This window comes from Lithobates pipiens, unplaced genomic scaffold (assembly GCF_037356315.1).
Source record: "Lithobates pipiens isolate NorthernLeopardFrog02 unplaced genomic scaffold, aLitPip1_a1.2 Scaffold_13, whole genome shotgun sequence".
In the NCBI taxonomy this organism is placed as follows: Eukaryota; Metazoa; Chordata; class Amphibia; order Anura; family Ranidae; genus Lithobates; species Lithobates pipiens.
In genome coordinates, this window is record NW_027507718.1 from 372,085,058 (window position 1) to 372,107,139 (window position 22,082).

General features: G+C 40.9%; 1 protein-coding gene across 1 annotated transcript in view; it reads right to left on the reverse strand.

Moving 5' to 3' along the window:
• The window catches only part of HPGD (15-hydroxyprostaglandin dehydrogenase), a 121,142-nt gene that overhangs the window by 42,361 nt on the left and 56,699 nt on the right, over positions 1-22,082 (reverse strand). Inside the window, exon 4 of the mRNA XM_077477222.1 lies at positions 9,395-9,491. Coding sequence (XP_077333348.1) covers positions 9,395-9,491 — 97 coding nt within the window. The remainder of the gene's footprint in view (positions 1-9,394; positions 9,492-22,082) is intronic.

Here is a 22,082-nt window from a genome sequence, read left to right on the forward strand (position 1 = left end):
TGACTTTTATCAGTTAGCATTTTTTCCAGTTTTCTTCATGAACTACAGAACAAGAACAACTCTCACTTATGAGAGATGAGGAGAGTGAGGTGTTTGGTAGTCTTAAAACACTTTCTGTCCTAGGGTGACAACACGGCTCCTCCATAGCTTGCAGTACGATGAGTGAGCGTTGTCACCCTAGGACATTAAATGTATTACTGGCAGATGGAAATAAAGTCCAAAATCCTGTAAAATGTAAACTATGCACCCACGACATAAATAAGGTACAATATATAAAATATATTTCTGTTGTTGTTTTAGATATGCTTTAAAATCTACAGAGAAAAAAATACATTTAATGATATCCACATTTGTTTATTATTTATATGAACATAGCTGAGAGTCTTTACTACCGATTTAAAAATATAACGCAATGTAACAAAACATGCCATGCACGTGTTATATATACATAACTGCATACATTGTCCACTTGGAACAATACCATTCAGAGATAAAAAAAGGTCCTATTAATTACAGACGCTTGTTAGCGATGTACAAAATATTTGTACAGAGGCTACAGGCACATGGATATAAACACGCAGCACGGATCATTCCAACTATGACTAATTTAAACAAGGCCAGAATTAATAAGCTTAATGTGTTTTTCTGTATCTGCTGTAATTACAAAACATTGCATATGACATAGTCACATACACCAAATTATTAAGCTGACTTGGCTGGTAAACTCAAAGCCATGGTATTTAGTAAAGAATGAACTTTGAAATGTACACAAGTAAAGTAATCCAAGAACAGTTATTGTTCAGAAAGGACTCCTGGACTTGTTCCAAACCAGGATGTAATATGGTAACTCACTCAGGTGCAAGCCGAAGTTTAACTCCTAGTTAAAAGTTGAATCATCAGTTGAGCTAAGGACATTTCTGTAGACATAATGGGTACTGAACAAAAGACGTGGCCGAAATAAGGAATTGCTAGCCATAGCAACCTAGCAATAATTTATCTATTAATTTCTTTTCAAACTGAAACAATGGAGCACTGTCTATGATAATTTTTTTATATGTACCAACATACAATTTTTCTGGACAAACTTTCGGGGTATGTCCCCTTCTTTAAAGTCCCAGCAGTACTGACTCACAAAAGTTTTAGCAGAATTGTGAAAACACAATCTCTGAGGGAAAGGAAAAAGGAAAAACAAATACAGACACAAACAAAAATGTACATGGCAATAATAATAAAACTAGCATATGTTAGGCGACAACGGCCAGTAAGAAAAACAAACAAAAAAAAAATGGCCAACATTCGCCCGTGTGCATGATGGTCTGTCGGACGTGCATGCTGGAAAACCAGCTTTCGGCCAACTCCCAATCAGCGCTCTCAGCCAATGGCAGAGAAAGCTGATTGAAGTGTTCTGGCATGGGGTCACCCCCCTGTCAGAACACAACAGCTCAGCAGGGGAGATCGCTGAACTAACCTCGCATGGTTAGTACAGCAGCTCCGACCAGAGCAGACAGTTTTTTTTTGGTGCAACCTGCATAGTTGCGCGAAAAAAAACCAAAGCTAGGTTCACATTATTGCAATCACAGACATCTAATGCGATTCACACTGCGTTGCTGAATACAGATTGTATGGCTGAATTTGCATCGCATTTGGACTAAAATGATAAAGGACCCTTTTTGGTCTGCACTGGAATCATATTGCATGGGTGTTTACCTCTATGCAATCATATCCCTGCACCATATCACAGATCGCACTGCAACCTGATCTGGGGTTGTCATTACCTTTGTATTGACACCCGCAGTGGTTCGCATAGGGCAGTGTAAACCAGCAGAAAGTGACATGTAATGTGGGAACACTCACAGGAATTGCGCTGGTTTCCTGATCGCAACAGTGTGAACCCAGCTGATTAGGGTGTGCCAGGCTTTAAACAGAGGGAGAGCTACAGACTAAATGGAGGAGGGGGAGATGACAGTCACAGAAGGGGTCATAAAACTGTTAGATAATGAGTAAGGAAACCCATGTCAAATAGAAGTATCATTCTTAATTAAAAAGTTTTCCTTTCCTGGATAGTTCTGAAATTCCCTTTAAGAACTAAAACATTGAGATCTTCCATAGTGTTCATCTTTTTCATTGGATGATGTACACAACATTACTGGAGGTGCAGTTGTATGACCCTGTGATACTAAAGGTCCCTTCTGTGTGTGTGACACTCTTAGCCCCTGTACACACTGTCGGAGATTCCGGCAACCAAATCCGTCGGATTAATTCCAACGGATTTGTTCCGGAAGAGGTCCGGAAGTGATGTTGCATACACACGGTCGGACTCAGTTGTCGGAAAATCCGATTGTACATAACGTGATGACGTTATTTCATTACGACGGGACTAAGTTCAGGCAAGTAGCCAATAGCTTTGGTCTAGGAATTTGATCTGAGCATGCGTGGCACTTTGTCCGTCGGAGTAGGCTACACATGATCGGAGTATGTCCGATCGGAGCATTTTTCCTTTAGAGTTAAGAGGGGGCCAGACTGTGGCCATTGGGAGTAAAAAGGCCCTGATGTCAGTGGGAGAAAGAGCATCCTAACGTTGAAAATGATGCCCCATCAGTGGTGTCATTGGAAGGAAATGTGCCCAATCAGCAGTCTCATTGGAAGGAAATGCGCCCCTTCATTGGTATCATTGGATGAAAATAGTGCCCCAAGGGCCAGAAAAAGGCAAGCAAAGGGCCGCAGTTTGGAAACCACTGTCCTAAAGCATTCACTGCATGGGCATGAGAGTTCAGTAAGGCTTTAATGGGTAGACACAAAAAGTGTGCAAAATTAGATACTAACCAACAATACGTTATTCATATATCATATCATTGTCTGTATAGATAACAGGCACACATGTATACTCCCCCTACCATCCCAAAAGGTCTGAGTGGACATTTATCAGGCTCAAGTGTGGAATACCGTAGGGAAGTATTCAGACTCCTAATTATATGGGCATTGGAGAATTTGTTGGAGGGATTCCTTCACTTCTTGTCTGGTAAAAAGGAAAATCTCAATGACATAGACAGAAGTTATTTTATTCTGTCAAGTACGGGGACGATGGAACCTTTGTAAGCCTTTTTATAGTTGTCTGTTTTTCAGGTGCAGATTTTTCCTCACTTCCTTTCTGGTAAAAGGTTTCCCCCAAAACAAAATGTTAGGGGAAATCTCTCTACAGAGCTCAAAATATCAGTAAACCCTGAGAGGGGTTCTAACCTTTTCCCATTCCATCCAAAACTAAAAAAAAGAAAATGTTTAGGGTATAGATAAACTTTTAAACAGATTCACTTTAAATTACAAAAGATACATGAAAAACATCCCCCTTTGAGCCCATCATGAATGCTGCTGCCAGACTCATCCACCTTACCAACCATTCAGTGTCTGCTACACCTCTCTGCCAATCCCTCCATTGGCTTCTGTTTGCTCAAGGAATACAATTCAAAATACTAACAACAACCTATAAAGCTACCCACAACGCTATAACACTAAACTTTTCAAAATACCAAATCATGACATCTCTTCACTCATCCTAAGACCTCCTGCTCCCTAGCTCCCTCATCGCTATCTCCCATGCTCACCTCCAGGACTTCTCCCGAGCCTCATTCTCCAGAACTCCTTACCAAAATCTGTCTGACTACCTCCTACTCTGTCCACCTTTGTACAGTCCTAAGCCCTTGTACACACAGTCGCACATTCTGACAACAAAATCTGTCGGATTTTGTCCCACGGACTTTGTCCGAAACTGGTGTTGCATACACACGGTCGGACAAAGTTGTCAGAAAATCCGACGTTATTTTTTTATGATGGGACTACGTTCAAGCTAGTAGCCAATAGCTTTGGTCTAGGAATTTGATCTGAGAATGCGTGGCACTTTGTCTGATCGGAATTCTCTACAAACGATCAGACAAAGTCTGATCGGATCATGTTGTCAGAAAATTGTATAGCCCAGCTCTAAAACTTTGTCGGTCGGATATTCCGACGGAAACAGTCCGATGGAGCCCACACATGGTCGGATTATGCGACAACACGGTCCGATCGGACATTTTCCATCGGAATGTCCGACCGTGTGTACAAGGGCTAAGAGAAGCCTATCCTGTCTCTTCCTAATAACTGAACTTTTATTTTCTTCATCAGATCATCCCTCACAATTTATTACGACGTTATTTCTTTATGATGGGACTACGTTCAGGCTAGTAGCCAATAGCTTTGGTCTAGGAAATTGATCTGAGAATGCATGGCACTTTGTCCGATCGGAATTCTCTACAAACGATCGGACAAAGTCTGATCGGATCATGTTGTCGGAAAATTGTATAGCCCAGCTCTAAAACTTTGTCGGTCGGATATTCCGATGGAAACAGTCCGATGGAGTCCACACATGGTCGGATTATCCGACAACACGGTCCGATCGGACATTTTCCATCGGAATGTCCGACCGTGTGTACGAGGGCTAAGAGAAGCCTGTCCTGTCTCTTCCTAATAACTGAACTTTTATTTTCTTCATCAGATCATCCCTCACAATTTATTACATTTTGTATCATGTGACCCTCCCTTTTAGACTGTAAGCTCTGCTGAGCAGGGCCCTAGTAATCCTCGTCTTGAATCGTATCATTACTGCACTGTCTGCCTTCATCTTGTAAATTACTGTGTAATCTGTTAGTGCTGTCCTAAATAAAATAACAACATAATATTATTTTACTTGTCATAGAAATTCAGGAAGGGGTTAATGAGAGAAAATTAATGGAGCAGACTGAGGGGGGCATCTAAAACTTAACAACGTAATTATTAGCACATTTTTAATTTTTAAATGTGCTACAAAATTTGCCAAAATATACTAAATATGCTGGCCCTTCAAATAAAAAGAGCTGTAAAATAGATGCAGGACTTGAATTAAAGGACTATGAATTATGGTTCCAGCCTTAAGAGAATAGATGTGTGATATGTTTATAACCTGGATAATTTATTGTAGCTTTGCAAAGCAATGTATTCACTCGGGCTGAATGAGAAGACACACCACAGATGGGGCAGTCCTTGTCTACATTCACTGCAAATACCTTCAGTCACAAGCATAATTGGAAAGTGAGCACTATAATATAAGTCTCTATATCCAAATGTTTGTAATTAAAAGATAAGCATGTGGATCCATTTGTCTCTCTTGATGGATTTTCAGTGGTATCACTCTAACATTATGTGGCAATAAATTGTAGCGGAGTAATATTAGGTAGCAAATATATATCTTTACATTTCATAGATTCAAGCATTTATTCTTCTGAACATCCCACTTTATTCAAATAAAACGTGTTTCTGATTACAATTGTGATTTACAGTATATTTATTAAACTGACTTAGGAAACATTTCTGGCATTATCTTCTGTCTGTTTAGTAAAGTGAAAAGCGTATAATGAAACATAAGGATGTTGCCTACATAAATGGTCCTTTTATGGACATGCTCATTAATATATTGCTCTCTTCATACAGTATCTTACAATAGTGAGTACACCCCTCGCAGTTTTGTAAATATTTTATTCTATTTCATACAACAACACTGAAGAAATTACAGTTTGCTACAATGTAAAGTAGTGAGTGTACAGCTTGTATAATCGTGTACATTTTCTGTTCCCACAAAATAACTCAACACACAGCCATTCATGCCTAAACCGCTGGCAACAAAAGTGAGTACACCCCTCAATGAAAATGTCCAAATTGGGCCCAATTAGCCATTTTCCCTCCCCGGAGTCATGTGACTCATTAGCTTTACAAGGTCTCAGGTGTGAATGGGGAGCAGGTTTTTTCAATTTGGTGTTATCGCTCTCACTCTCTCATAATGGTCACTGGAAGTTTAACATGGCACTTCATGCAAAGAACTCTCTGAGTATCTGAAAAAAGGAATTGTTGATCTACATAAAGATGGCCTAGGCTATAAGATGATTGCCAAGACCCTGAAACTGTGAGCTATAGCACGGTGGCCAAGACCATATAGTGGTTTAACAGGACAGGTTCCACTCAGAATAGGCCTCACCATGGTCGACCAAAGAAGTTGGGTGCACGTGCTCAGTGTCAAATCCAGAGGTTGTCTTTGGGAAATAGACATATGAGCGCTGCCAGCATTGCTGCAGAGGTTAAAGGGGTGGGGGTCAGCCTGTCAGTGCTCAGACAATACACTGCATCAAATTGGTCTGCATGGCTGTTGTCCCAGAAGGAAGCCTCTTCTAAAGATGACGCACAAGAAATCCCCCAAACAGTTTGCTGAAGACAAGCAGACAAAGGGCACGGATTACTGGAACCATGTCCTGTGGTCTGATGGGACCAAGATAAACTTATTTGGTTCAGATGGTGTCAAGCGTGTGTGCTGGCAACCAGGTGAGGATTACAAAGACAAGTGTGTCTTTCCTAAAGTCAAGCATGGTGGTGGAAGTTTCATGGTCTGGGGCTACATGAGTGCTGCTGCCACTGGAGAACTACAGTTCATTGAGGGAACTATGAATGCCAACATATACTGTGACATACTGAAGCAGAGTATGATCCCCTCCCTTTGGAGACAGGGCCTAAGGGCAGTATTCCAACATGATAACAACCCCAAACATAACTCCAAGATGACCACTGCCTTGCTAAAGAAGCTGAGGGTAAAGGTGATGGACTGGCCAAGCATGTCTCCAGACTTAAACCCTACTGAGCATCTGTGGGGCATCCTCAAATGGAAGCTGGAGGAGTGCAAGTTCTCTAACATGCAACAGCTCTGTGATGTCATCATGGAGGAGTGGAAGAGGACTCCAGTGGCAAACTGTGAAGCTCTGGTTAACTCCATGCCTAAGAGGGTTAAGGTAGTACTGGAAAATAATGGTGGCCACGTAAAATATTGACACTTTGGGCCCAATTTGAACATTTTCACTTAGTGGTGTACTCACTTTTGTTGCCAGCGTGCTCAATAATGGTGTGGTGTGTTATTTTGAGGGAACAGTGAATTTACACTGTTATACAAGCTGTACACTCACTAGTTTACATTGTAGCAAAGTGTAATTTCTTGAGTGTTGTCACATGAAAAGATATAATAAAATATTTACAAAAATGTGAGGGGTGTACTCACTTTTGTGAGATACTGTAAGTAAACATATGGATCATATGGAGTAGGTGTGTAGCTAACAGCCATATTTCTCTAGTGTGACATTTGAACACATGCTCTTCCTTCTGAACTCATGTAAAACTGTCATTTTCAGGCCCTAAGGAAAGCAACAGTGATTGTCTAGCCCCGATTTTATGGGACCCAGAGCAGCTGCATCCTCTGTATGCTGTAGTACGACTGCAGAGTTGGACATACATTAAACACACATACATGTGTGTGTTTCATGATTTTTTTTATTTTTTTTTTATAAAGCTTTAGTCTAATAATGACTGAATTATAGGATCTAGAAAACAATGACTGAGAGAAATAGTTTACCCTTTCATACACATTATTGTATAACATGAATATGTAACAATTTTGGCACTTCTATATCTGTTATTAACTACAACCCCATGTGGTGGCCCTGTGACAGTTAGGGCTTCCTGCTATGAATCCCAACTTGGAAAAAAAACACTGTGGTGTATGTGCAAATGTTTGGTAAAGCCCAACCTATTCATACACTGCTAGGCCTACATTCTCAGCACAGCTGGCCACAAATATGCACTATGGCAAGGGTCTCAAACTGGTGGCCCTCCAGCTGTTGCAAAACTACAAGTCCCATCATGCCTCTGCCTGAGGGTGTCATGCTTGTAACTGTCAGCCTTGAAATGCCTCATGGGACTTGTAGTTTCACAACAGCTGGAGGGCCGCCAGTTTGAGACCCCTGCAACTAGGGTAATCTCAACAAACAAAATCTATATTATGTAAATGTAACACTTATGCAAGTCAAAATGCATCTGCAATGTTACAAAAATGTAAAATGAAACACCACACCACTGCTAAAAGGTTCAGATATTTAGACTTTATTCCAATAAAGGTCAGGGGGGGCAATCAAAAAAGTATAAAAATGCAATCTGGGGTCCGAAACTGTCCTCTTCATTGGGTTTGAGATTGAAACCAATATAAATGGACTAGAAGTGAATTGAGCTTTTAATGGTATTTGGTATGGTATTTGTTTGATTACAAGCACGTCTTGTTAAAAGCTGGTTTGACAGCCTTATAATTTTTATATAAGTCAAAATGCATCTGTAATCATGGCTTGTTTACATCTTTGCTCAAATTACTCTTGCACAGGATGGCCAACTATGGAAGTGGAAGATTTTATAAGCCTCAATATACACTCATTGCCCACTTTTAGGTACTAAATAAAGGACAAATACTGCACATGTGTAAAAACATAAAAATAAATAATGTCAATCACCGCCATTACAGTGTAAATTGTTAAGCGGCACCACAAAAGTGAGATATAAATCACAATAAACAACATGTAGAAAAAAATGATGCGCTAAACAAAAATCTCATATTGGGTTATTAAATTCAACTGTAGAAAACACAAATCTGTGCTAAGCAGTTGAATAAAAAAAAAAAACTCCACCTCCTGCATGCACCGTCACCATCCTTTATTATGAAGGGTCAAACAGGCTTGATGTAACAATCTTTGCAGGGGTCATCAGATGGAAATGTGTCCTCAGACCAAACAGGTCATAAACAGGATATTCAAACCAAGCTTCATCCACCCGATCAGACTGATCATAAAATGAAAGACGCCAGATAGTGTAAAATCCCAAAATGTTCATTTAATATAAAGTATTGCACTTACATTAGTACAGGTAAAACCAGTGTTGTGTACAATATAGGAGGCCGCCTTAAGATATCCAGGCACTGTGCAAACAAACGTGATAGCAGGAAACAGCTCCTAACCCGACCGGTTTAATCACAAAAACGTATATTTTTTAATTAACCGCTTGCCGACCAGCCGCCGCAGTTAGGACTTTATTTACACAGATTTTTTTGTAGAATTGCAGATGTTTTTTGAGCTTTGTGTTTTAAGCTTGTAATACTCTGTTTTAGAGGAGCTACATTGTTTTTCTAATCAGTTTGTTTGGGTATTGTATATTTACCTACTGCAAGCTGCCCATTTTTTTATTTTATTTTAGTGCTGATCTCTCTCATGTTTAAAAAAAAAAAGAAGCATTTAGTACACATTTCAACTGTCAATTTAGCTGTTTAAATAGAGTTTTGCCTTACAAGTACCACTAAATATGGGCTGATTGCAGAATATGAATTTGGGAAAAGTGCTTACCATTATCATTATAATCATTTGGAAAAAGGAGAAAGACTGGCACAGTAATCTTCCTCATGTATTGAACACTGTAACATGTACTGTATTCTGCACATGTGAACAAACCTTTTCTCCTATTATTGGCAATGTCATACCTGCTAGAGATGATATGTTGATTATGACACCTCCTTGACCTCCATTCTTCTTGTTCATGAGTTCTAGGCCAATATATGTTCCTCTAATAACCGAAATCTGAAATAGAAAATGTGGGAATGTAATTGCTATACATTCATCATAGATTCATTTCTAGTGCCATTTCCAATACAGGACCTGCAATCAGAGACTGCCTACAGAGCACAGCAAGTTAAAAATGTTACTGATTGAAAACTAAGCCGCTAAAGACCTATAAGAGGAACATTACACATATATACAATAGCCCCTGGTATGAAGCCTATTAATGTAGAAATAACCCATAGGATATTTAACACCCCATTTCAGGAATAATGATGTATGTGCGCATTATTTATGTACAGTTACTGGAATGGGAAGGCACAAAATCAGTTGTTATGGCTTTTTATTGGAAAAATAAAGCTGACTTTGCTATGGTCCACCAAGTAAAAAATATGTACATGATACTATACTACACTGGGCCACTGCTGTATCCTTACAAAGTATATATATATATATATATATATGTATATATATATATATATATATATATATATATATACAGCAAAAAGTCTTTCAGTGCTAATAGGGTTGTAATTAGGTATCATATGGTCATAAGCAGAGTATACACTTTTTTTTGTTCAACCAGTAGCCTGAACGAAAGAACCTGATCTCCACATCAACACAAGCTTTTTCCTGCTGTGTCTTTGCATTCTGACAGGGGAGACCGGGGGACTCCCTCCCCTCCCATTCACCAGTATACACAGATTAGCACTTGCAAGCAATAATCAAATGCTGGTTTTCCCGCATGACCATTTGACAAAAGCTGGTTAGACCGGTCTCTGTTGAACAGACAGTGGCACACACGGTCCGAAAGTCAGCTAGTATTTTCAGTCCACGTATACCCTGCTTTATACAGAGGAAACTCTATGACTAAGCCCACGTACACACGGTCGGAGATTTTGCCAACCAAATCGGTCGGATTTTGCCCGTCGGATTTAGTCCGACGGATTGTGTCCAAAACTGTTGCATACACACGGTCGGGCCAAGTTGGCGAAAAAAATCCGATCTTTCAGAACGTGATGACGTAATTTCGTTATGACGGGACTACATTCAGGCTAGTAGCCAATAGCTTTGATGTAGGAATTTGATCTGAGCATGCGTGGCACTTGGTCCGATCAAAATGCTCTACACATGATCGGATTAGGTCCGTCCGGCCCAGTTGGTCGGGAAATATTTCCAACATGTTGGAAAATTGGGTCGGACGGAGATTCGGACGGAATCAGTCCGATGCATACCACACACAGTCAGATTATCTGACGACACGGTCCGATAAGACTCATTCCAACAGATTCTCCGACCGTGTGTACAAGGGCTTCGAGGATTTTGCCTCAATTCCTGGTGAAGAAAAACAGAATGTTTGAGAACAAGGGCTTCACATAGCAGTAAAATCTGACAGTGGTTCTAAGTCTTCTCCACTCAATTCAAAACAAAACAAAAAACGTTTCGGCTATAAATACAATTTACTAAACTATAAAGAGCCACTTGACTCATCTCAACATCCCCTGATTCACCCCCCTCTGCCTCTACAGTTTAGCCACAAATGTACAATATATTCATTCACCTGTTTTCTTAAATGCATTAACCACTTGCTTACTGGGCACTTTTACCGCTTTCCTGCCCAGGACAATTTTCAGCTTTCAACGCTGTCACACTTTGAATGACAATTGTGCGGTCATGCTACACTGTACCCACATGAAACTGTTTTTTTTTTTTTTCACAAAAATAGAGCTTTCTTTTGGTGGTATTTAACCACCTCTGGGCTTTTAATTTTTTGCTAAATAAACAAAAATTTGAAAAAAAAAAAAGTTTGTTATAAAATGTTGCAAACAGGTAATTTTTCTCCTTCACGATGTGCACTGATGAGGTGGCACTGATAGGCTGCACTGATAGGCAGCACTGATAAGCAACAAAGATGAGGAGCACTGCTGGGCACTGTTGGGACTGTACTGATAATCAGGACACTGATAATCAGTGCCTTGGTTATAAGTCCCTTTTACACAAGCTGGTTATCGACTATCCTCTCGCTGTTAGCATGAGGAAATGAAATACAAGGAACTTTCTTGTGTTTACATTGATTACCACGTGATCAGTTGTGTCCAAAAAGCCGTTTTACCCCTATCTGTGATCAGCTGTGTCAGGGTACAATCATGGGAGGACATCATATGATGTGAGTGGCCGGAGCCGTGATATCGTCACTCCCGCGCATGCGCACGGAGATCTCCTTCCGGCAGGGTCTGGCGTCTGCCGGACTTTCAGCCGAGAATCCCCTGTGGGCATGCTCCGCTGCAGTCAGCAGCGCATTGTGAGGGGAATATTTCCTAAACCGTACAGGTTTAGGAGGTATTTTTTTTTACCTACAGGTAAGCCTTATTATAGGCTTATCTGTAGGTTAGACTTATAAAAATGACTATACAACCACTTTAATGCCGCGTACACGCAACCGGACTTTCTGGCAATAAACGTCAGACAGAAACATTTCGTCGTATATTACTATCGTGTGTGGGGCTTCATCTGACTTTTTTCTTCAAAAATTCCAACGGACTTAGAAATAGAACAAGTTTCAAATCTGTCCAACGGAATCAATTCCTATCGGGAAAACCGTTTGTCTGTATGATAGTCCGACGGACCAAATATGATGCAAGGGCAGCTATTGGCTACTGGCTATTGAACTTCCTTTTCTAATCCCGTCGTACGTCATCACGTTCAAAACTAACAGACTTTGGTCCATTCTTGTGTGGGCAAGTCCGTTCAATCGGAACTCCGTCGGAACTCCGTCTGGAAGACTGTCGACACCTTTTCTGCTGGAAAGTCTGGTCATGTGTACGTGGCATAAGAGGTACCAGGATGCGTTTTTGCATACATCATTTCTGGTTCACATCTGCCTTCACTCACGCCCTACATGTTACGTCACCATCACGCAAATTCATCAGGGATTTATTTTGTGTTATGGTCTTTAAAGCAGATATAGGATATTGCTACATTTATTCTTTATAGCTTGCGTGTTTATATTACGATTATTTTTAGTTTTTCACTTTTGGTATTCAATATTTGTGCATGCAGGGAAAAGTCGGGTATAATTTCTTGCCAGACAGAGCTATACTGTCTGACAAAGCTGAGTAAATCTCATAAACAGATATGGAGAAATGCAATTCCTTTGATGGAAATAACAGTTCCCATTTATGTATTTTATCTGTTTGCCTGGAGTTCAGCTTTACCATGACATGACCATTTCTTTTAACATAAGGATAAGGATTCCTTTTCTGATTTGTTTGCTTTGTGAACTTAAGTCCCGTACACACAATCGGATTGTTGGCCAACAGAGCATCAGACTTTTGTCCGAATGGCATGTGCAACTTGTATACAAACGACACACAATTATTGGCCAAAAAACACAAACATAGTGACATATTACGTGGAATTTCAGCTCTTGAGCACCAGCCTTTGGGCATCTTCTGCTAATGTCGTGTTTGTCGAGCATTGATTCCGAGCATGTGTGTTTGTACTTTGGACTTTTGTGTGACGGACTTGTATACAGACGATACGAAAATCTGACTGTCCACAAAAATTTACTAAACTAACATTTATTGGCCGAAAGTTGGACAATAATTGTCTGAAGGAGTGTACTAACAATCGGATTTTAGGCACACAGTCTGTCATCACACAATTCCCTGCTGAAAATCCAATCGTGTGTACGAGTCTTTAGTCTAATCCCACAAGAGTTAGCACAACTGAGAAGATTAAATCGTCTACATCAACACCTGCAGTACCTGTAATACAAGAATTTGTATTAAAGTATACTCATACCTATATATTAAAAGATAAAAAAGTTATTTCGATGTCCATGATAACTGAAACTCTGCAAGGTGTTTTTATTACACCTGTATTCAGAATATTATTGTAAAAAAAGAAAAAAAACACGGACTAAACTGCCCCCTCAAAAGGCATCCAACATATAACCCGATCTCCTGTGATCAGACTTAACATACAGGATATAAAATATTCTTGAGAAGCTATCACTACTCACTAGTCATGTCTGTCACAGTCTGACAAACTTTGCAGAGAATTGATAATTCCTTACAAGTCTGAACAGAGTTTTTTTTAGTGTGGTATCTTTGTTGATACAGGGATTTACATATTTCAGCAACTTGCTTTCTTTTGGGAAGGCTCTCTGTGTAAAAGGTAACATTCCAAGGAAAAGAACACATACTGTACTGAGAACACAAGATGATTTATTCATAATATAACACTTGGCATTTTAATCTAGAGGATATCCTTTCAGAACAAGATATAACGCTGAGAAATGATTATTTCCAAATAAAATGTTACAGGGCTTTCATGATTTTCACTGAATCCAGTGAAGCTATAACTTTCCTTTGTCAATCATAATTTTCACAAACTTCAGTGAAGCTATAATGCTGCACAAACATGTTTTGAATACAACACAACTTTAATCCAATCCCAAGGTTGTCTGTCTTCTATTCACATTACTGTACTGTCTGTCATACTAAAGTGGTTTAGCCAATCAGGTTCCATCAGAGGCTGCTTCACTAATTTATTAAGGCACACATGTTTAAGTTCTTCATAGACAATTGCGTTAAATTGCTACCTACAAAAAAATGTGGAAACCGGAAAAAAAAAAATGAAATTCCTGGTGTTCCTGCTAATCCCTTTGCTTTCCTATTGAAAACTGACTACACTAAGCAGGAGCGCTTTCCGTGGTCAGTTCTCTAGCTATGCTGGGAACTCACATTGCTCTCCTCCAATGAATAGAATTGTCCTGACACTCCCCCGCTGCACAGTCATTAACTGGAAAGTTCAGTGTGCTGCCACTTCTCCTCCTCCTAGCTCTTATGCAGCTGAGAACAGAGGCAATGTGATCACTTATAAAAAGGGGAAAAGGGGTATTTATAATGTATTTTTTTTTTTATAGCTATACAAAAAATGTTTTGCCTTCCATTTCTATTTTTAAACTGAATGGCTTGTTTTACAAGGTGATCATTTACAATCACTTAAAGACCCCTTTGACACTGGTGCATTTTGGGCTAAAAATAGCACCTGTAAAGCTCCTGAAAAAACGCCTCCCCTGTAGCCTCAGTGTGAGAGCCCAGAGTGCTTCGGCAGCGGTGCTTTGCTGGCGCTTTTAACCCTTTATTCGGCTGATAGCGGGGTTAAAAGCGACCCACTAGTGGCTGAAAAGCTCCGCTATAACAGCAGTATAATTAGCGGCACTTTACCTCTAACACCCTCCGCCCCAGTGTGAAAGTAGCCTTAGGGTCTGAGCTCTACTTGTAGCAGGTCCAGGGTTGTGGCACAGTCTCTGGTGTGACCCAGTGCCAGTATTCTGTCTGGGAAAATCATCAGGGCCACTATATCTTTTGGAATCTTCAACCACTTCCAACCCTCAGGATGTACCCATATGTCCTCAGTGGTTATACCGGGGGGCCATGGCTGCAGCGGCAGTCAAGACTCTAATATTTTTTTTGATGCTCTTTCATGTAAAGCAGCTAAATAGCCACTAGATTGCTTTAACACATGGCAGAAGGCCCCTCCCCTCTGTCATCTTCGACAGCATTTCTGGGCTCTCCTGTTCCACCAGGGAGCCCAGGACTGAAGTTGACGGTTTCGCCGGTTTACCATAGATATGACCAGAAGTTCCCTGATCATTTCTATGGTCTAAAAAACTGGAAGCAATGAGGATTTTGTCACTTCTAGTTTTGTTCAGATGTAAACAAGCCGTCAAGGGCTGTGTCAGCATCTGGACAGACCGATCTCAGTTTGACCAGATGCGTTTAAGGACAGAGGAGAGATATGGGGTCTAATAGAGTAGAATAGTGAAGAGAACCTTGTAATAGCAATAAAAACTGAAAAAAAATTATACAGAAACAACCTAAAAAAAACAACTTTTTTTTTTAGCGCCCACTCATGGAGATTTTTAAATACTGTGATTTGTGGCCATTCCATGGGAGTATGCCTTTACTTAAATATATACATTTGAGAGTAACTTTCTAGCAACAAATGTGGATTTTTACATGTAGGAGAGAAATATCAGGATTAGCCTGGCGATCACAAGTAGTTAAGCATCACCATTCCTCCTTTTGCAGGTGTTTTCTTGGAAAGGGTTAATATGCTGAGGAATTAAATGTAGCATAACTTGCTGGATGGAGTATTTTGAGTGCACTCTGTTCTCTGTGGTGAGAGATAGGGTATGGCTAAACAATATATAGCTCAGGTTATCACTTGTTGCCTTGGATGTCTGCTACTGATCGTTGGAACCAATACACATAGCAATCAGATCCAGCCGTTTCACAACCTTTTTTACATGGGATAGCATGTTCCCGTTTCTTCTGTTTGTTATGCCGCGTACACACGTATCAGACTATCCGGTGGACTTAGTCTGGCTGACAAACCGGCGGACTGTCCGCCGGACTTTCCGAACGAGCTACCTGCCCACACATGGTACTTTTGCGGCGACTAGGTCCGGCGGACTTAGTCTGCCGGACTACCGATGGACTATCCGCCATATTTTTGAAATGAACGGACTCGTCCACACACATGGAGGAAAGTTCGTTCATTTTGAACGTGGCTCCAGGTAGCCGGGACTAGCGAAGCCCCGTCACCTGGTATGGAGTTAAAGGGGAAGCCCTACGCTGAAAAAACGGCGTGGGGGTCCCCCTCTAGGTCCATATCAGACCCTTATCCGAGCACGCTACCCGGCCGGTCAGGAAAGGGGGTGGGGACGAGTGAGTGCCCCCCCCTTCCTGAGTCGTACCAGGCCACGTGCCCTCAACATGGGGGGGTGCTTTGGCCACGTGCCCCCCCACCCCAAAGCTCCTTGTCCCCATGTTGATGAGGACAAGGGCTTCTTCCCAACAACCCTGGCCGTTGGTTGTCGGGGTCTGCGGGCGGGGGGCTTATCGGAATCCGGGAGCCCCCTTTAATAAGGGGGCCCCTGGATCCCAGCCCCCCACCCTATGTGAATGAGTTTGGGGTACAATGTACCCCTACCCATTCACCTGTGAAAAAAAAAAAAAAAAACACACAAGGTTTAAAAATAATTTATTGCACAGCTCCGGGGGTCTTCTTGCCGGACTCCTCCGCTATCTTCTGCTAGCTTTTACTAGCGGAGGAGCCCGGCTTTCTTCTTCGTCGACGCCCGGGGGTCTTCTTCCTACTTCGGGGGTCTTGTCTCCCTCTTCGGTTCTTCTTGCCGGGCCTCCGCGCCTTCTTCTAGCTCTTTTACAAGCAGTGGCCCGGTCTTTTGTCGCCGCTGCCGCTGTCGCCGTCTTCTCTTCTTCTCTTCTTGAGCTGTTGCCTCGTCGCTGTCTCTGGCCACAATGACAGGCATGCGGCGCGCGGCGACTTATATAGGGACACCGCTGGATGATGTCCCCGCCCATTATGATGTCACAGTCCCAGCATCCTCTGCACATATTTGCACATAGTTTGGTGCAAAACTACTTTCTTAGTCCGCCGGACTTTTGGGTAAAAAAATGTCAGCCGGAGCCCACACACGGATTGTTTGATCGTGTGTATGCGGCATAAGAAACAAAGTTGGTTAAGCAGCAAAACATACTGCATTGAATACCAAGTGCAAGAGGAACAGTCCCCTGAGTGGTCACCATGCTATTGGAATCCATTCTATCCATACTGCGTTCCCAGTAAATTTTCATTTGAGATATATGGACAATCCCCTATTGAGGGAACAGTAGGCACATATTCTGTGTTATAGATAGTTCAAACTAAACCTCAAGAAAACTTCTGACTCTCTGCTCCCAAACTCAGATTTACATTCCAGGACCAATCCAACTTCTAGTTCTGCACGAGAGTCCCAATAGTAGCTGCCTTCTAGACATTTCCATTTAATCAGTTTTACACCAGACCTCTACAACAGAACATTCTAATTCCTCCTGCTGTCCTGGAAGATCCTAACAAAAATATATCAGCTTCAAGTTGTTGTAAACCTAGTTACCCCACTTTTATCTACAGGTAAGCCTATAATAAGGCTTACCTGTAGGTACTGGAAATATCTCCTAAACTTGCACAGTTTAGGAGATATTTACCATATAGGAAGAAAGAAGAAAGGGCACAATCATGCTATTTCTAAAGGACCCATGCTGTGACCGGCGGCTCCTGTGCACATACATGGGTGTGATGTCATGTGAATCCAGCCAGTCACAGAGCTGGAGTCCACAGCCCCGGAAGGAAGAGAGGTGAAGCTGGGTGCGGCTACCAGCGGGGACATCGCAGGCTTCATTTGCAGGTAAGTGCAACATCATGGGCTAGAATGCGATGCATACTAGCCCATCATGCTTTTACTTTGCAGGGAAAAAAAGAGGAAGTAAAACCCATCAGTGTTTACTTCCTCTTTAAAGAGCTGGGAAGAGTCCTAGACACCAGTGCAGGAACTTGGTCACCTTACGTATCTCATCTCCTGATCATCATTCTGGTTCTCTCAGAGATTGGTTAGCCTTGGATCTCTGGACATTCCGAATGTCCCCCCCCCCCCCCCCAATTTACTATGGTAGCAGAAATAACTGGAAATGTAACATTCTAATGTAAATAAACAGCAGGTGCTGTAAATTATTAGCAAACAACTGAATATCAACTTTAAATTCTTAGTTGTGGTTTTTGAAGATATTTGAGGATGACTGGTTTTAAAATTAGTTTACTGCTTAACAAATATCTTAAAAAATCTAAATCAACACCGGGTAAAGGAAAAAAAGAATATTTCTTTATTATTTTGGCAAGCAAGTGAAATAAAAAAAAACATCCGGGAAGGCAGTAAAAAAAGACGTATGTAGATTCTGTACTTTTTTGTAACTTGTCAAATAAAAGAGAAATCAAAATATTTTTCCAATGTCTGAGCTTTCCTCCCCAAAAAAATACACCAATTCCCACATTAATTACTTCTAGGAGAATTCAGAGGGGGCAGACCCTACATATAAGTAATTTCTTTCTGAACAATCAGTGATGTGAATAATTAGACTTTGATAGGTTGATCTGGGAATTCCTTGTTTGCAGAATTATATTCACAGGATTAGCTTTCTCAGTAAAGAAGAAATGGTTTGTGGCAACCAGAGAATTGCATGTGTAAAAAAACAAAACAACATGGGCATGTAAACTATGTCCCTTCTTTGTATTTCATTGTAAATGTTAAAAGTGGTTGTTAACCCACTAAGTACAATTTTCACTATCCTCTGTTTAATAATGTAATGTGCTCCTGTGTCTGTGCCTTATAAAAATAATGAAGCTATATACCTGATTTCACAGTGCCTATCGGCACTCACATGACCCACCACCTCTCTCCTCTCTTGGCCTGACAGCTGCAGCAGGTGGGGCAGAGGATCCCCCACTGACATCAGTCAAGAGGGGAGGAGGAGAGAGGCGGCAGGTCATGTGAGTGACGATCGGTGCTGTGAAAACAGATATATAGCTGCATTATTTTTAATGCAGCAGGAAGGGAAGGGGCAGGAAGCAGAGTGGTACGGACACAGAACTGACAGGGGGGGGGGGAGGATGGGGGAGAGCATGGAGGAGAGCACAGAGGAGAACAGAGGAGAGAGTGGATGACGGAGGCACTTAAACTGACCACGGTGTCAGGGATCAGCAGCCATGATATACCATGGTCAGTTTACAAAGGGGAGGGAATAGCCAGGAAGAATCCGCTAGGTATTTCAGGTGATACAGGGGGGCAAATTTCACAGCACAAGCACTGTGCTGTATAACATGCTTTAAAGGAACAGGAGCTAAAATAATCCCCATGTGAATACAATATTCTATTGCTTATTAGCATTTTAGCTGCTATAGGTTATTGATTTAAATCATTTTACTATTTATGTAAAAAGATGAAAGAATATTTACACAAAAAGCTTAAAAAAAAAGGTAGATCAAATTCATAGGGTTGATTAGCCACTTAAGGACCGCCTCACGCTGATATACGTTGGCAGAATGGCACAGCTGAGCACAAGCACGTACAGGTACGTTGCCCTTTAAGAGCCCAGCCATGGGTCGCGTGTGCCCCACCAGCGGTGCACTCGCGACCCGGTCCTCAGCTCCATGACCGTGGCCGTGGGATCCGCGGACCCGATTGCCGCCGGTGTCCCGCAATCGGGTCACAGAGCTGAAGAACGGGAAGAGGTAAGTGTAAACAAACCTCTCCCCGTGCTTCCTAGTGAGCTTGTCACTGATCGTCTGTTTCCTGTCATAGAGAACGACGATCAGTGATGTCACACACCAAGCCACGCCCCCTACAGTAAAAAACACATTAGGTCACACTTAACCCCCACACTCCCCCCTAGTGTTAACCCCTTCACTGCCAGTGCCATTTTTACAGTAATCAATGCATTTTTAATTACACTATTAATGCCAATGGTCCCAAAAATGTGTCAAAATTGTCCGACGTGTCCGCCATAATGTCGCAGTCACAAGTCAAAAATCGCTGATCACCGCCATTACTAGTAAAAAAAATATTAATAAAAATGCCATAAAACTATCCCCTATTTTGTAGACGCTATAACTTTTGCGCAAACCAATCAATAAACGCTTATTGTGTTTTTTTTTTTACCAAAAATATGTAGAAGAATATGTATCGGCCTAAACTGAGGAAACATTTTTTTTATATTTTTTTGGGGGATATTTTATATAGCAAAAAGTAAAAAATATAGAATTTTTTTCAAAATTGACGCTTTATTTTTGTTTACAGCGCAAAAAATAAAAACCGTAGAGGTGATCAACTCTATTTGTGGGAAAAAAAGGACACCAATTTTGTCACAGACTGAGAAATTGTCAGTTAAAGCGACGCAGTGCCGAATTGCAAAAAGGGGCCTGGTCCTTTAGCTGCAAAATGGTCTGGGGCTTAAGTGGTTAAAAAAAAAAAAGAAACTGTTCACTTGGCAAGGCAAATGCTCACACAAAGCTTAAAAATAAGGTGAAATAATATTCACTTCAATCAGCCAATTATATGCTGGCAAAAAACATATTTTTTTAAATCTCACTTACACATGATTTGGTAGTTAAACTTAACTTCCAATTTACTATCATTCACTTTGCAAAGTAAATATACACGCTTAAAGCAAACATTTGCTTTGCCAAATGAACAACCCCTACTCCTTCAGTAAATAAACTCTAGTAAGGTTCAACCAGAAACAAAGTAATAACAGGTGGTACAATTATGGTGCAATGGCGCAAAGTACCATAAATCTGTTGCTGCAAGTGCTGCTTGCAAATCTTCATCCTTCCTGTGGGGGTTGCAGTACTCCTGGAAAATATTTTCTTTTCCACATTTCCATGTTATCATTTAGCCTGTTTTCTTCATAGGTCAGTATTATCTCATGTTTTATTCTCTTTTCAAGCTTGTACTGTTGACATCCTTGGTCAAACATATAGGCGCCATTTATACACATGCTTATGACGAACAACATTTTACGTAGTAACCATAAAGTTCAAATAAGCATAACTAGATTACAGAAAATCTTTACAAATTGCTGTGATGCTGTATTTTTTTAATTAGTTTTTTTGTTTTCAATTTGCTTTTTATTTAAAGTTTTTTATTTACAAAACCATGTAAAGCAGCAACCATGTAAAACAGCAGCATATTACTGGAATATGAATAACACAAACATTTTTCTTTCACTCGTGGTTAGTGTTTGGCTGAAGCCAGTTATTATCACTCGACTGTGTTTACTCTTTTTTAAACAATAATGGCAACAGAAACTGCTTAAATGACCCTAATCAAAAGTTTACATACCCCAGTTCTTAATACCGTGTATTGCCACCTTTAACATCAATGACAGCTTGAAGTCTTGTGTGGTATTCGTGGATGAGGCTCTTTATCTTCTCAGATGGTAAAGCTGCCCATTCATCTTGGCAAAAAGCCTCCAGTTCCTGTAAATTTTTGGGCTGTCTTGCATGAACTGCTCATTTGAGATATTTCCAGAGTGGTTCAATGATATTGAGATCAGGAGGCTGAGATGGCCACTCCAGAACCTTCACTTTATTCTGCTGTAGCCAATGACAGGTCCCTGGCCTTGTGTTTTGGATCATTGTCATGTTGGAATGTTCAAGTACGTTCCAGGCGTAGCTTCTTGGCTGATGAATGTAAATGCTCCTCCAGTATTTTTTGATAACATACTGCATTCATCTTGTCATCAATTTTGACCAAATGTCCTGTGCCTTTGTAGCTCACACATTCCCAAAACATCAGCAATCCACCTCCATGTTTCACAGTAGGAATGGTGTACCTTTCATCGTAGGCCTTGTTGACTGCTCTCCAAATGTAGCATTTTTGATTGTGGCCAAAAAGCTCAATTTTTGTCTCATCACTCCAAATGACTTTGTGCCAGAAGGTTTGAGACTTGTCTCTGTGCTGTTTGGCATATTGTAATGCCAAACAGCCACACCATATGTTTTCAGAGAGTCCTGTATTTCACCTGAAGTTATTTGTGAGTTTTTCTTTGCATCATGGCAGTTGTGGCTGAAATTTTAGTTGGTTTACCTGACCGTGGTTTGGTTTCAACAGAACCCCTCATTTTCCACTTCTTAATTAGAGTTTGAATAATACTGATTGACATCTCAATTCCTTGGATATATTTTTATATCCCCTTCCTGTTTTAT